Below are 17,445 nucleotides of genomic sequence, written 5' to 3'. Positions count from 1 at the left end.
TACAAATGTTTGCCCTTCAGGCTCTCACCGCACGGCAGAGTTATACCCGGGCTATGGGGAATGCCTCCTGCCCGCTGTGCCAGACGCAGGGTGCCCTGATTCATCCCCTATAGGTCCTGTGTGTGCAGCTATAGGTGTCCTCCACCCTGGGTGCCCCCTCCCTCAGCCCCCTCCCCTCCTCCTAACTCTTGTCTCCTCCACACAACTCCAGGTCCCTCAGATGTGGACACAGCAGGACGTGGCCTCTGCACAGACCTGGATCACCACCACCATCATCTCCACCCGGGGAGGATCTGCTCCGCTTTAGGACGCCTGGCTTTTTGGATCTAGGAGGACAGACCATGTACCAGGGCCTGACCCTCACGTCTAACCACGGCCAGTCTGCCTACTCCCATGACTCTGCCAACTTCCTGCACCCGACTGCCAACCACTATATGCAGACAGGACGTGTGCCCGCCATGCTGCAGCCCTTACCCTACCTGCAGAGCTGCGACAGCGCCCACCAGGGCCACCACCTGGGCGGCCACCCGGCCTGGACCCCGGCGGCTAATGACAACCATGCCTTCAATGCCAGCAGCCCCCACACCCCCTCCGGCTTCTCCTACTCACACAGCCCGCCCGTGGGCACCAACGCCGGGAGGGAAGGAGCCTTCCAGAGCCCGCTGATGGGCAGGGAACCCTATGGAAACCCGCTGGTCCGCTCCGTCAGCGGCTCCTACTCCAGCCCGTACCCGTACGTCAGCCCCGAGATGCCCCCCTCCTGGGCAGCCGGGCACTTTGACAGCAGCATGTTCAGACAGGGTCTGCCCGGGAGACGGTCCAGCCTGGGTGAGTATATCCATAGAATACACCATATATAATGTACAGGCAGGGGCTGCTGCTCGGTCTACTAGTGTATTAGTTACAGGCCAGTGGTGGGGCACCTGGGGGGCACATTGTCAGAAGGATTGGGCACTTGTCTAGAAGGGTATGCTGCAGAAAGTGCAGGACACAGATAGATAAATATCAGATAGATATGAGCTAGATAGGTAGATAAATAACAGACATAGATATTATATATATAGCGATATTAGTTAAATACATATATAATATAGATATCAGACAGATACATTTAGATAGTAGATAGATAAATATAGATATTTATATTATGTGGATAAGCCTTTATTGGACAGATCGGATATGTAATGTAAATTATATAAATATATATATTAGATATGACATTAGTAGATGATGCATATAGATAAATAAGTAGCTATATATTTATAATACATAATACAATGTATTCATACAGCTTTCCTAGTCATACATGATACCAGTAGACTCCTCTGGATATTTAGGGATATTGTATATCAGTCTTGTAAAATACATTTTCGGTGGGATGAGGAGGGTTTAGGAATACCCTAAACTGACAGAAGAAAAGCGGCATCTTACAGAAAACCAATACCAACCCGGTGGGCATAGGGGCAGAGCTGGCACATACATAGGTGTACATCATGTCATGTGTGTATCTACTATCGTGTGTGTGATATCATGTGTGTATCTACTATCATGTGTGTATCTACTATCATGTGTGTGATATCATGTGTGTATCTACTATCATGTGTGTATCTACTATCATGTGTGTGATATCATGTGTGTATGTACTATCATGTGTGTGATATCATGTGTGTAATCTACTATCGTGTGTGTGATATCATGTGTGTATCTACTATCATGTGTGTATCTACTATCATGTGTGTGATATCATGTGTGTATCTACTATCATGTGTGTGATATCATGTGTGTAATCTACTATCGTGTGTGTGATATCGTGTGTGCCTGGTATCATTGATATCTGGGGCTGTTGGCCTCTGCTGTATCAGAAGGTGATTAGTCAGGAGTTGCTGTGATAACCTCTTACAATTGGCATCTGACATGAGTTGATCCCCGCAAAGGATCCCGCAATCAGAGCAGATAATCTCCTCACACTTCTTACCCTGGGATGGATGATAATGCTTCTCATATCACAGCCAATAATAATATTCCCAGTCTGTATGCGGCTGATGGATCCCTCAGTAATATCGTCAGCTGGAGACATTGTCACTGCTAGTAATGGACTACTACTAATACATCCTGATAGGAAAGTTATTACTAAACTTTACATAAACCTGTGCTTGCTGATTACCTTTATTATTACTATTATTACTGCTGCTACTATTTTCATAATTTTCATATGAATTACCACTATTCCTAATAATATGTGATCTATAACTACAACAATAGTGATATTGATGTAACAATCTCTTCTAAATGTATTTTCTCTGTCCATAATAATACATTCAATGAATTATTTTTCTTCTTTTATTATTATTGATGATAATATAGCCTCTAAAAGTATGTTCTCTGTGCTATTAAATTAAAGGTTACAAATTAATACTTATTAATAATAATAATATTATTATTATTAGATCTGATGCTAGACCTGGGTCTGGTGCTGGATATTGATATCAGCACATGAACATACTTACATTTAGAGATCATAACCTAATAATTATTATTTTCAAATAATAAGAATGTCTTCTAGCTCTCATATGCATTTCCTAAATAATTTAATATTATTATTATTATTATTAATAATAATAATAATAATAATTTTAGAAAATAGCTCTGTCTATCTTCCCTTATGACAAGACTATCTTTACTGATCATTCTGCTCCATTACCAATTATCACTACAATAATTATATGGTGTACTTACTGAATAATATATAATAATAACTCATACTTTTAACATCATATAAGAATCCCTGTGATAGATAATCTTCCCTGACTTGAAATACTTTAGAACATTTTTATTATGACTTTGAAATTAAATTATCATACTAATGTAATAAACAAAAGGAGATTTTTTTATTTTAATTATCAATAGGTTCTTATTATCAATAGGTAATAATAATAATATAAATAATAATCACAGCATGGTGTGACAGTGATTCTCATTTACAACATACTAACATTACTAAAATAAATATATATATATGTATATCCAGAGAGAGAGAAAGTGAGAGTATATATATATATATATATAGAGAGAGAGAGAGAGAATATATATATGTATATATATATATATATAGAGAGAGAGAATACATATATATATATATATATATATATATATCAGAGTATATATGAGAGAGAAAAAATAATATATATATATATATATATAAAAATGGAAAAATGTGGCAGCACCAAAGCATAACAAAATGACGGGTGCTATGTCCAGGGTTATCACTGCTTACCCAACTTTTGTATGTAGAAATGGACAGCACGTCCAATAGAGAATTATGTTCAAAAAATTTTATTCAGCCACAGTGTGGCTTATTGTGCCACTGTGGCTGAATAAAATTTTTTGTGCCACTGTGGCTGAATAAAATTTTTTGAACATAATTCTCTATTGGACGTGCTGTCCATTTCTACATATATATATATATATATATATATATCAGAGAGAGTATATATGAGAGAGAAAAAATAAATAAAAATAATATATATATATATATATATATATATATATATATATAAAAAGAGAGAGAATATATGTAGTTTTTATGTGTATCCTAGTATTTCCCAGCTGATGGCTCCGGGTGTGAAGCTCTGTGTGAATTACCTCCATACATAAGTGTGACACTTGTAGTAGTGACAGGGGTCCTGCTACAGATCTGACAGTGTGGGGGGGGTCTGCTGTGATGTCATCTGGCTGTACTCATCTGTGCACCACTGCTACTACTTCTGCATGTGACCTAGGTACTCTAGGTACTGCAAATACCAGCATGTCCTCTCACCAGAGTGCAGTGGCAGGGTAACTTTCCATTATTAGATAGACACCTGTCCATTTACACTAGCAGCAATGGTTACATACAGCCTGTGCAAAAATACAGTGGGAAGGTACAAGATCTGTTCCCATGTCTCGCAGTTCACCAGTGAGTTTGCTCTCTCCATGCTGGATCTGAGGCTTGTACTACCAGCATGTGCCTTTTCTTGTTTGCAGTGATTACATATTTTTCCTATGGAAGTCAAAGGAATTATAAAAATACATAAGAAGTTTCCACATTTTGGGCTGATACAGTCTGAACAGAATACAATCCATGCTGCTGAATGACAGGATCTGGACTGCAGATGACACCCACCCCATTCAGTCGGACCATGCAGAAAATACAGCTTTCCTTTGCAGTCCACATTATAATTTGTAGCAGTTTTCCTGCGGTGTCCTATATGGGAACTGAGCTGTTTGCTGAAAATCTAGGTCCATGATACAGAATCTACAGTAGGACTATGCAGTATATAGGAGGCTTTATGTGTCTGTTCTCCTCCAGATTTCTATATGCTGGTGTGAATGTGACATATGAAGAAGATGCAGCCTGTGCTGTGTAATCCTGATTCTCATTCAGAGAATGAATGTCCTTTATAGAATGAATGAGAACTAAGGGCTTGTGAACCTGGCTGTACTATGGATCCATAATATGGCCATATACATAGCATACATATCATCCACTGATCTCTGTGAGGGACAACTTCATGGCTTGGCCCAATGCATACCCTAGGATGAAGACATTTTCTCTAGGGTGCTGACCTTTTTTCTGCACTTTTAGGTTTTTAGTAGCATTTTTTGCACCTGCACTTTTCGAGTCTTCTTTTTTTTTTTTGCAGTAAAAACACCAGCTTGAGATGTTAATTAAAGGTCTGTGGAAAATATGAAATGCAGGACAAGCAAGCATTTTCTGCTACTCACATTTTTGTTAATTAGGTGTTTTTTTTGTGTCTTTCTGTGTTCTTTTTAAGAACGCAGCACGCTGTAACCCTTTTTTTTTACTGTATTTTTCACCATCTCTATAGGGGAAAAATGCTATTAAAAAGATTAACAAAAAAAAACACAGGTAGAAAAAAAAATGTGCATGTGGTTATTTTGGCTTTTTACAGCCCAAAACAGCCAGTGAAGATTTGTATGTTGGGACCCTTTGGCTACCTGCACAGGCTGCAGATTATATGTGGGTTCTCTGTGTGGATTTTCATACATAAAAACCGCAGCATAATGCGGTACCAGCAAAGTGAATGAGATTTTCCAAATGTACACTTTGCCTATTTTGTACGTGTGGAAATAGAGCTGCCGCAGCATGACAGTTGTGCGATTCTGCCCCTTATATATAGTGGTTTTCCCCATAGACCACAATTGGGTTGTTAAAATAGACAGAAAACCTGCACTAACCTGGCAAGCTGCGGTATTTTGTCCGGTCAAATAACGTACAAGGGACGGAACGGAAGACATCCTGATGCATACTGAACGGATTGCTTTCCATTCAGAATGTAATAGGACAAAACAAATGCGTTTTTTTCCGGTATTGAGACCCTTTGCCAGATTTCAATACCGGAGGAGGGTAACGCTAGTGTGAAAGTACCCTTAGGAGTAGTTCACATCACTGCTATTTTGTTCGTTCTTCTGATCCATCAGAAGAACAGGGGAAAAAAAGGATCCTGTAAGTGCTCATGCACACGACCGTATGGCTTTTTCAGTGTTTTGCGGTCCGTTTTTTACGAATCCGTTGTTCCATTTTTTGTTTCCGTTGTGTTTCAATTTCGGTTCCGTTTTTCCGTTCCATTTTTCTGTATGTCATATACAGTATAAAGTAATTACATAGAAAAAATTAGGCTGGGCATAACATTTTGCGGACCCATTGAAATGAATGGTTCAGTATATGTACCGCATACTGAACAAAAAAAATGGCCAGTATAGTGAACGCAAAATACTGTCGTGTGCATGAGCCCTAAGAAAAACGGATCCTGTGCATCAGTTATGCACATTTGGAGATCTGTTATTTCAGACAGAAAAAAATGTCCTGCATGCTAAATGTGTATAACTGATGCACAGGATCCGTTATTTTTTATACAGGATCCTTTTTTCTTTATTTTTCTGTTCTTCTGATTGATCAGAAAAATTGAAAAATAACGGTGATGTTCTCTCCTCTTACCTGTGGATTGGGATGCGTTTTTTCTTCCTCTCTGCATTGCAAAGATTGAAAACTGCACTGAAAATCCACAGAAACAATTGACAAACTGCAGATTTGAAAATCCACACGGAAACAGCAAACTGTCCATGAAAGTTGTGAAATCTCATACACTTTGCTGGTACTGCATGAGGGCTCATGCACATGGCCGTTGCTGTTTTTGTGGTCTATATATTGCAGATCTTCAAAACACGGATACCGGCTGTGTGTGTTCAGCATATTATGGAACAGGACGTCTGGCTGTCTATAGAACTGTCCTATCCCTGTCCTTAAAACGGACTAGAATAGGACATGTTCTTTTTTTCCATTCATTTTTCTATCACATTATACACTACGCGTTTCCATGCTTACAACCATCCTCTAATCCAGCAGAGGTGGCCGTGCTTGCACACCATAGGAGAAAGTGCTGGCCTGACCCTGAGAGCGTGCATAGGCACGCATGCGCAGAAGCTTCCACCCCGGCCACCTTGTATCTGTGCTGCAGCTGTGGCCGTAACCCCTGAAAACGAGCCGTGTATAATGCGATGGAAAAATGAATCCAGCAAAGGAGACAATATGGACAATCACAATACATTAGTAAGTGCCTTGTATTAACTTTCTCTACATGATAAATGCCATTTGCTGAAGTGAGACAAACCCCTTTAATTTCTATGGTGGACCACGGGTTGAGATCATTGATGCGATTTTTCAGGGATGAAAACATATTTGCTACAATACATGAAACATTTTTCTTTTACCATTTAATGACAATTACTCCAGAAAATATACCCGTCTAACTATTAGCATGATTAGCTTGTACAATCAATCTCTATTTGGGTATTTACAGGATAGAAAAAAATATTCACAAATATTATTTTTTTTAAAAGGGCGTGTGCTTTATTTTTATCTGCAAGCTGTGGATGGAAAACGGGCGTTGAAGTCTATGGAGAGTGTTGTAAATACAGAGGCATCCAGATGTGATCCCTATGGGGTGCATAGGAGGCTGGGCTTACATATACATGGACATCCAATGCAGGATGCATGCATCCGGCCATGGACACCGGTCCAATGCACTAAAGTGCACATCATATACAGGTGAAACTCGAAAAATTTGAGTATCGTGCAAAAGTCCATTTATTTCAGTAATGCAAATTAAAAGGAATAGCATTACTGCAGCTTAAAATTAGAATTTTGTGAAAAGGATCAATATTCTAGGCTCAAAGTGTCACACTCTAGTCAGCTAATTAATCCATATCCCCTGAGCAAAGGGGACCTGAGATTGTGACGTTGGGGTTTCATAAACTGTAAGCCATAAATCATCCAAATTATAACAAAGGCTTGAAATATCTCGCTTTGCATGTAATGAGTCTCATATGTTAGTTTCACCTTTTAAGTTGCATTACTGAAATAAATGAACTTTGCACGATATTCCATTTTTTCGAGTTTCACCTGTACATGTGGCTTCCAGCTCCTGGCTGGACACCACTGCTATACGTGTGCCCAGCCTCACATCATTATGTCATCACTATTGCATCTGTTTTCCAAACTAAAGGACTCATTCATACTCAGAATTATCTGGCAGCCACTTATCAAGCCCTCAGTGAAATAACATCCATGTTTAACCAAGCCAAATGTTGCTATGTACTGTCTGTGGTCAGAAAATGACTGCATAGAAGCTGCTGAAGCTTGGTTAGCACATGCCTCTCGGCAGTTGTGGAACTACAAGTCCAAGTCTGCAATGCCGGCGCATGCTGAGCCATATCTGGAGTAAAATCAGCAGCAGGAGAATGAGCGCAGCCGCCCAGACCTCTGGAAGAGTCTCTCTGTACAAAAGTCACTTGTGCTGCCTGGATCTTGTTCTGTAGCTGAAAACTTTGCTTGATTTGACAGGTGAAGATAAGGGAATAGCTACAAGTCCAGTTATCAGTAAATGATCACTCCTTGGGAGTAATTGACCCTAAATATTAGCAATGTCAAAGTGATCACTGCGCAGAGAAGGTTAGGCAAGCCAATGGGCAGGCCTGGTTCAATCATCACGATTTATACACTCCCCATTATCAGCAATTGCCGTATTCAGCTCACTGTTTGCAAATTTAACCTTCTTTAAACTGAAGCAGCTGGAAGTTTCTACGATGAATCCGATGTCAAGCAGCAGAAGTAGTGTGTGCAGGGCCGGGACAATGGGGGTTGTATTCTTTTATACTGCAAGAGGCCGTCTTATCACTGTTTATTCTGCATGCTTGTAGGATGAGGTTGTGTTCAGATAAGTCGCATTATTACGTGATGCAACAATCCGATATCCGAATAGTGTAATATCAGAGCGTCACATAGACTGAACAGCAGTTGTAACTATTCTGCATCTGCTTGTTCACTGTAGGTGCAGACACCTACGGCCAGCGTTACTGCGGACCACGTAATAATGATTCTTACCAATATCACCTGGGGACCGCTCTCGCATAGAGAAGAGATTTGGTGTAGCCAGAATGAAATGTCTGATCCCAGGAAAGAATGAGGTATGGTAATGCTATGAGGCTACCTGCACGTATGGCGGTTTACGCATGCAGAGTAATACAGTACCAGCAAAGTGAATGAGATTTGACACTTGTACACTTTTTTCTTCTGTGCAGAAATTGACCTGCCGTGTGGATTTTGAAATCCGAAGCATGTCAATTGTTTGTGCATATTTTACTCTTTTCTCTTTGGCCGCTTTCACACAAGCGTATTTGCAATGCATATATAGCCCGGATTTTATGTTCCGTAATCCGCTGCTAATGTTAATCAATAGAGCTATTCACATGGGCTTATAATTTCCGTCTAGGGCCGTCTTTAACGTGGGGCAAAAGGGACAGCTGCCTCTTAAGCCCCGCTGACAACTGCCCGCAAATTCGATGATATCTTGTGGCGTGCCTCGCGGGGGGCGTGGGTGGTTGGGGGCGGTCCGCCCCGGGTGTCAGGCTGTCAGCTACACAGGGGGGTGCTGCCATGCCTACCTGTGTGTGGGCACTCCAGGCAGCGAACTGTGAGAGCTGTGATTCTCTTAGGAGAAAGGACCTTAGATGACATCATCACCATGTGACCAGTAACATAGCGATATTACTGGTCACATGGCTATGAGGTAATCAAAGGTCCTTTCTTTCTACCAGGAATGTTGCTGCAGGAGAAGTTTGCCATAATTGTGGAGCTTTTTTTGTGTGGTTCTATGCTGCTCTACTGTATAGTGTGGGGGTGCTGTATACTGTGGGGTGCTGTATACTGTACAGTGTGGGGTGCTGTATAGTGTGGGGTGCTGTATACTGTGGGGTGCTGTATATTGTATACTGTGGGGTGCTGGGGTGCACTGTAATGCTGGGGTGAGCTGAGCCCCAGTCTGCTTCCTGCAGAGCGGTGCCCACAAACTGAGCACTGATCCTGAGCCGCTGGAGTCTTCAGAACTGGAAGTATTTACAGTCATTCACTGTACTCTACCAGATGTGTGGATTTTTTTTGTGTATGTTGTGGTGGAGGGCGTGATTGCCTGCTAAGGTGTGGGAGACGGGATCCCAAGTAAATTCTTGCCCAGAGTCCAATCAATATTAAAGACGGCCCTGTTTGAAATCCGCAGCATGTCCGAGTTTTGTGTGGATTTCTTTCCAAATACGCCCATTATAGTCGGTGCAGTGCATAAATAATGAAGGAACAAATACGCATGTAAATCCTGTTGAAATCCTGAAGCAATACTGATGACAATACTGAAGGTATATCATCAGGAATCCTTAGCCAGAATACTGACGGATCTCGATACGCTCGTATGAAAGTGGCCTTTTGGTCTGGATTTGGTGCTTAAACTCTGGAAAATCTGCACAAAAACCTGTGCGGAAATTCTGTTTGGAAATCTGCATTTATGTGCAGGTAGCACCGCAATATGCGGTTTCTAATGCACGGGCAACGAGAATTTCTAGATTCTCATCCACACGCTGCAGAAAAAAAAATTCTGTAAAAAAGCAGTGATATTGCGGATTTGAAATCACCAGCATGTAAGGGTAACTTTCACACTAGCGTTTTTCTTTTCCGGTATTGAGTTCCGTCCTCGGGGCTCAATACCGGAAAAGAACTGACTAGTTTTATCCCCATGCATTCTGAATGTAGAGCAATCCGTTTAGTATGCATCAGGATGTCTTCAGTTCAGTCACTGTACGTTTTTTTTGCAGAATGCTGCGGTATTTGTCCAAAATTCCAGGACACTTGCCGGCTTGCCGGATCGGCATTATTTTACATTGAAATGCATTAATACCGGATCCAGCCTAAGTGTTCGGGAAAAACTGATCTGGTTTTGCGGTCTGCGCATGCGCAGACCTTTAAAGATGTGAAAAAGATAAATACCGGATCCGTTTTTCTGGATGACAACCGGAGAGACGGATCCGGTATTGCAATATATTTGTGAGACGGATCCGGATCCGTCTACAAATGTTATCCATTTGCATACAGATTGCCAGATCCGGCAGGCAGTTCCGGCGACGGAACTGCCTGCCGGAATCCAGCCACGCTAGTGTGAAAGTACCCTAAATCTATCCAGCGGATTTCTCTTGCAGATTTCACCGTCCTTAATGGAGAGGGTGAAATCCAATGACATTTCCGTGGAAACGCAGCAAATTTGTTCCCTGGATTTTCCGTCATTGTACAGTGCAGATTTGTGTGCAGAAAATGCTCATAAATCTGCACTATTTATCACCTTTTTGGTGTGTTTTTTGGGGCAGATTTGATGCAGATTTTTTGCAGAACTTGCCTTTCCACTGAAAATTATAAAACACACACAAAAAAAACACATATAACAATTAACATGCTGCAGATTTCAAAATCCGCACAGCAGGTCAATTTCCGCACCTAAGAAAAACGTAAAGCGTATATGAGAGTTGTCTAATCTCATAAATGTTACTGTTTCTGTATTACGCAGCTTTTTTTCCGCACAAAAATCTACATGGAAAAAAATGCACGTAATCTGCATCTGATGCAGGTCCCCCTAGGCCTTCTGCACACAAAAGGTTTTTATTTTCCGTTTGCGTTCCGTATACAGAACCATTCAGATCCGCAAAAAAAAAAATGGAAGGTACTCCGTATGCCTTCCGTTTCCGTATTTCCGTTCCGTTCAAACATAGAACATGTCCTATTACGTTCCGTGGTTCAAGTCAATGATTCAAGTCAATGGGTCCGCAAAAAAAACTGAATGCATCCGTATGTCTTCTGTATCCGTTCCATTTTTGCGGAACCATCTATTGAAAATTGTATGCCCAGCCCACTTTTTTTATGTACTTACTGTTTAAACATTATTGTATGCTTCTGTTTCTGTTTGCAATCCGCAAAAAACGCATCACAAACGGAAACCAAATGGAAAAACGGAACGGCAAAACAGAACGGAAGCGGAAACACTACTGAAACAAAAAATGGAAAAACGTATCCGTGAAATACGGACTGCTAAATACTGAAAAAGCCATACAGTTGTGTGCAAGAGGCCTTGGGGTATGACCACGCGGCACAGTCATGATATGGATTGGAATGCATGCAGCTGACCGCATGCGGTTACTGTATGCATAATCATGTGTTTTAGGTGCGTGTTTTTTTCTGTCTGCGATCATCATCTGTTATGATTTTTTTTTTTTTAAGCTTTCTGATTAACTGGAACGTGGTGAAATATGTTAAACATATAGTGCAAGTGGCTACTCAGCTGTAAACCCCATGCGGTCAGCAGCAGGACATGTTTGATGTGCAGTCCTCACAACCCTGAAAGTGACAGTTCTATCTCAGAAACCTATTTTTCCATGGACTTATTTAGGGAAATGAGATGCTGACCGCATCACGACCACGCCGTGTGGTCGTACCCTAAGGCCTAGTTCACATTTCCGTGTCCGTTTCGCATCCCGGGAAAAAAGCTTCCTTGCTTTATCCGTGAAGATGTCCGTGTTTGTTCAATGTGTCCCTTTTTACCCTCCATGTATCATCCGTAATCCACGGATGTTGCTCTGCTGAAAATTAATTTCCAGAGCATCTCCTATTAGTCTTCATGTTGTGTCCATGATTTTCACGGACCCATAGACTTCAATGGGCATGCTTGGTCTGCATCACGGACCAAAGTAGTGTTACTTTAGATGGCAGAAAAAGTCCTCCATACTAAAAAAGCGCAACAGATTCTCAAAATGAAGGACCTGTTTTTTTGTTTCTGATAGATCAGAAGAACCCAAAACAAAATGGTGATGTGAACCCGGCCTTATGTGTATAGTGTCAATTTTTTTAATTGTCGCACAGAAAAATGTCATGCAGTTTTTCGGATTTAAGGTACATCTGCACTTACCGAGAAAAATAATCAGTTGCAGATTTTGCCACACATTCTGCTGTGAATCCAAAGAAAAGTCAGCATGCGTTAGATGTGAATTTTGTTGCAGATTCTCTGCATATTTCACGCCTCTGCAATGAAAGTAAAATTCTGTGAATTTTCTGCGACTGAAAATCAGTTCCATTCACCTAAATAGAGCTTGCAGAAATCCATGGGCTTGCCGCCCTACTGAAATGAAGGAACTTATTTTCAGTGGCGGAAAATTCTGCAACAAAATCTGTAGCATGTGAAGGCATCCTCAGGATCTGTTCAGGGAAAAACGTAGGGATCTTCAACGCAAGATTGCAGATTGCATTCATTTTCCATCAGATTTTCAGGCGTGTCAATTAAAACTGAAGAATAACAATCAGCATCTCCCAACAACCATGAGTAAAAGGCGCATTGCGTCCGGATGCCTTCCATTTTTCACGCAGCTTAATTAATTTCTAACTGTATCACATGCAGTTTTTGCTGCTAAAACAACTTTCATTGCAAAGAGCGAAATCTGTGGTGGCAATTGACATGTTGCAGATTTGAAATCCTCTCTGGAGGTTTTTTTTACGCTGCGTTTGGATGAGAACTCTTAAAATTTCATTCACTTTGAAAAATGCTGTGAATGGGGCCCACGAAAATCCCCAACGGCGAATCTGAACAGTTTCAGTCACATGTAGACATAACCTACGAGTATATATTCACATTAGGTTTAGTTGTTATTGCATGTAGTTTTTGAAGCAAACATTAGGCGTAGATGATAAAAGGAGAGAAAGTATAAAGGCCAAATATTACTTTTTCATTTAACCCCATCCTGACACCTGCTGTACATGTACAATGGATGACGGTTCTTTAAGGATGACACCGCTCTGGAGCTGAACAGGCACCATAGTCGCTGTTTTACACAGCTGACATCTGGTGGCAGAGAAGAAAACTTAGAGCACAAACTTTTAACCCCTCAGATGTCATGCTTTATTGCGACCAGTGCCTCTGAGGGGTTATTTACCAGGAGAGTGGCCTTAGGAACACAAACTGTTGCAGTGTATGGTATAAGCAATCTAATGGTTGCATATTAAAGTCCCCTAGTGGGACTAAATATAAAGGAAAATAAGAAAAAGTTTTTTAAAAATTAATTCAAATCATCCCCCTTTCCCCATCCTACAAATAAAAAAAAAAACTGTAAAATAATATAAAGATCATTAGTAATAAAGTATATATCTTGTATAGTGAATGGCATAATAGAATAAAATTAAAATGGCTGAATCGCTGTTATTTGGTCGCTTCGCCTTCCCCAGTGATCAAAAAATCATACAATCTCAAATACTATAAATAAAAGCTCTCCCACAGCTCGGTAGATGTAAATCTAAAAAGTTACGGATGTTAGAATATGGCTATGCAAATACTGTTTTTAAAGTTTATTTTATTTTATTATTATTAATTCATTCGCTATAATTGTACTAACCCACAGAATGAAGTTGACATATCAGTTTTACCACATAGGGAATGCCGTAAATATGAAACCACTAAATGGCAGAATTGAATATTTTTTTTTCAATTCCACTGCATTAATAATTTTTTTTCAGCTTTCCACTACATCCTACGGAATATTAAGTGGTGCGATTAGAAAGCACAATTTGTCCAGTGAAAACAAGCCCTGTGATCTGGCTATGTAAACTAAAACATATATTTTTTTTTTAAAGATATGGCTCCTGGAAGTCAGGGAGAAAAAAACAAAAACACAAAAAAGGTCAGGAGAGGGTTAATCCAAAACTGCATCAAAAACCTGAATAAAACTTGATCAAAACCTGTAAGTGCGAACATACTTGAAAACGTTTACCTACATGAACTGTGGTATATGGACTATGGCCCCTGACAGCATCCGGTTTGTGGATTATATGCAGTTCCCTAATATACAGTACAAGCAGCGACCTACATAGAGCAAGCAAATTCCCTGCAGCTGCCCCTGGAACCCATCAACAAATTATTTTATCAGATTTTTATGGTGGTCCATGGTTTTGGACGAGCTACAGACTGGACGAGCTACAGACTGTCATGATACTGTCTGTAACCTGCTTTTTGGCTATAGGGGGATATGAAAAATGGGGAAAATCTTATCTGCTCATGTGCAAGCAGGGGCTATAATGGTGCAATACAGAGAGTGTTCTGGTATAGCAAGTGTATAATATACAAGAGTATCACTAGTGGAGTTTATTAGCTGGTCATCAGATGTTCTCATGTGGTTAAGAATCTCCTTTATATAATTCCTTACTGATAACCTTACCCACAGTTGCTCTGGTTTGATATATGACAGTTACCGAATCAGTATATCAAGTGTGGGCAAGCAATATTTCTAGGAATGTTCTTTCACTAAAAGATCTTTCAGACTAGAAAATCATCCTAAAACACAGCAAGGTTTTAGTTTTAATTTTTTTAAATAATGCTGTGTGTTTTATATTTTTTTCATTGTTCATTAATTTTTAAGAGCAAAAATTGCTGTGGCCAAATGCTACATGTTGGCCGGTAGAAAATGATAAAATGCCATGCAGACACTGCATTTTTATAGTGGCATTTTAAGGCTACATGCACACGAACAATGTTTGTTTCCGTGTCCGTTCCAGTTTTTTTGCGGATAGGATGCGGACCGCAAAAAACATACAGTCGTGTGCATGTCGTCTAAGGCTAGGTCTACAAGACGACATTTTGTTGCACCAATGTTGCGCGACAATTTTTATAATGGTAGTCTATGGTGTCACACTGCAACATGCGACATGCTGCGACTGCGACGCGACAGTCGCAGAAAAATTCATCTCAAATAGTTTTTTTGCGACTGTTGCGTCGCGGTCGCAGCGTGTCGCATGTTGCAGTGCGACACCATAGACTACCATTATAAAATTTGTCACGCGACATTGGTGCAACAAAATGTTGCGCGACAAATGTTGCAGTGTAGTTGTGCCCTATCGTCGCGCAACAAATGTCGTCGTGTAGACCTAGCTTAAGGCTAGTTTCACACTAGCGTTCGGCTGTCCGCTCGTGAGCTCCGTTTGAAGGGGCTCACGAGCGGACCCGAACGCTTCCGTCCAGCCCTGATGCATTCTGAATGGATGCGGATCCGTTCAGACTGCATCAGTCTGGCGGCGTTCAGCCTCCGCTCCGCTCAGCAGGCGGACACCTGAACGCTGCTTGCAGCGTTCGGGTGTCCGCCTGGCCGTGCGGAGGCGTGCGGATCCGCCCAGACTTACAATGTAAGTCAATGGGGACGGAGCCATTTGAAGATGCCACAATATGGCTCAATCTTCAAACGGATCCGTCCCCCATTGACTTTCAATGTAAAAGTCTGGACGGATCCGCTCAGGCTAATTTCACACTTAGCCATTTTTTGCCAATATAATGCAGACGGATCCGTTCTGAACGGAGCCACCGTCTGCATTAATATGAGCGGATCCGTTCAGAACGGATCCGATCGAACGCTAGTGTGAAAGTAGCCTAAGACAGTTTACTTGCATTTATTGTCCCTTGATGCTTTTCTTTTTCAGGTCCCACCTGGGTGTGTCATTTTTTCAGGTGTTTTCTCAAAGACTTCTCAAAAGGGGAAAAAAAAAGCAACTGAAAAAAATTGCATGCGTGACTGAAAAGTCAACTAAAAAAAAGCTGTAAAAAAGAGCATAAATAGAGATGAACGAAAAGGTCCTGAACTTTAATTTACCAGAATTTTGTAAAAATTCAAGTTGCATTTAAATCCAAATTTTTGTTGATTCGATACAGGCAGATTTTGGCAAGAGAGAGAAAGAAGATAAATAATATATATAAAAAATAAAATAAAAAATAAGTAAGAGATTAGAGAGAGAATAAATATTCAAGGAGACCTCAGAGTGTCAAACACATATTTCCAGGCCAGTTGGAGCACTTTCCATTTGGGTAGAATTGATTCAGACCAGAATCTGAATTGAACAGAATTTTGCCAGATTCGCTCATCTCTACGCATGAATTTCATGGCGTTTTTACATTAAGAAAAAGAGCAAAAAAAATTATAAAAAATCACCTTTACAGTCACCGTCTGTTATTGGGTGGCTAAAACAATCATTCTCTGTTACGTTGCGTTAAAAATGATATTCATCCATGTTGACTAAGGCTAGTGTGTGTGGACACTTTATGTTGGACCAACACACGGGGGCTCAGTGGTTAGCACTGGTGCCTTGCAGCGCTGGGGTCCTGGGTTTAATTCTGACGAAGGACAACATCTGCATGGAGTTTGTATGTTCTCCCCGTGTTTGCATTGGTTTCCTCCTACACTCCAAAGATATACTGATGGGGGCTTAGATTGTGAGCCCCATTGGGGACAGTGTGATGCTAATGTCTGTAAAGCGTTATATAAGTGCATAAAATAATTAAATTAATGAGATTTATGGGACCGAACAGCGCAGCGTCCCATGCTGTAGCAGGGGCAGCAACTTTACTTTCCATGTATGCCCTTTTCTCACCTTTATAATCTTCACCTCAGTTAGAAGCTCGAAAAAAAGCTAGAAGCACCCCAGGTTTGACAAATAAAAATCTATTTTCCATGAGATGTACATCATGGTGCCCATTCCATCATCCCCTATATAGCCTCCCTGTCTGGATACATCAAAGTGTCCATTTCACATTCTCATTTATCTCCATGTCAGGGTCTTCCTCAGACTGGAGGATGCTCACAGCTCTCTAGATTGACTGGGAATCTGCCCCCTCCTCCCACTCTCAGGGTCTGTCATTTGTCAGCTGCAGAGCCCGGGTGATAGATTTGTATTGTCGGAGCTCACCAAAAACGAGCCGAACCCTGAGCTGTGAGCCATAAGCATTCCATCAGCCCCCAGCCTGCCTGTCGCCAGCAGTCAGCATGGAAAACTATGTGATGGAGTTCAGGAACGTTTCCAAGCCCCCTCCTCCTTTTATCATCTTACAATAACATTGAACTAATCATTTATTGTCTGGCTCTGTGGGGACTTCTGGGAAAGCACATGCCTTTTGCGAGGAAGGGGTTAATGTTGTCAGGTATGCATGCAAGGGGTTAAGAAGACTGCTTTCAATCAATCTCCATCCCCCCCCCCTCTCTCTGGAAATTCAC

At 41.0% G+C, this 17,445-nt stretch overlaps 1 protein-coding gene across 2 annotated transcripts in view; it reads left to right on the top strand.

The window, feature by feature from the left end:
- The window catches only part of GATA5 (GATA binding protein 5), a 41,209-nt gene that overhangs the window by 4,565 nt on the left and 19,199 nt on the right, over positions 1-17,445 (top strand). For both annotated transcript variants that reach the window (XM_044297522.1, XM_044297523.1), the window contains exon 2: positions 212-828. In XM_044297522.1, the coding sequence (XP_044153457.1) occupies positions 212-828 (617 nt within the window). The remainder of the gene's footprint in view (positions 1-211; positions 829-17,445) is intronic.

Source organism: Bufo gargarizans, chromosome 6, assembly GCF_014858855.1.
Source record: "Bufo gargarizans isolate SCDJY-AF-19 chromosome 6, ASM1485885v1, whole genome shotgun sequence".
Taxonomy (NCBI): domain Eukaryota; kingdom Metazoa; phylum Chordata; class Amphibia; order Anura; family Bufonidae; genus Bufo; species Bufo gargarizans.
Note: the sequence above shows the minus strand (reverse complement) of the source record. Positions and strands in the feature narration are given on the sequence as shown.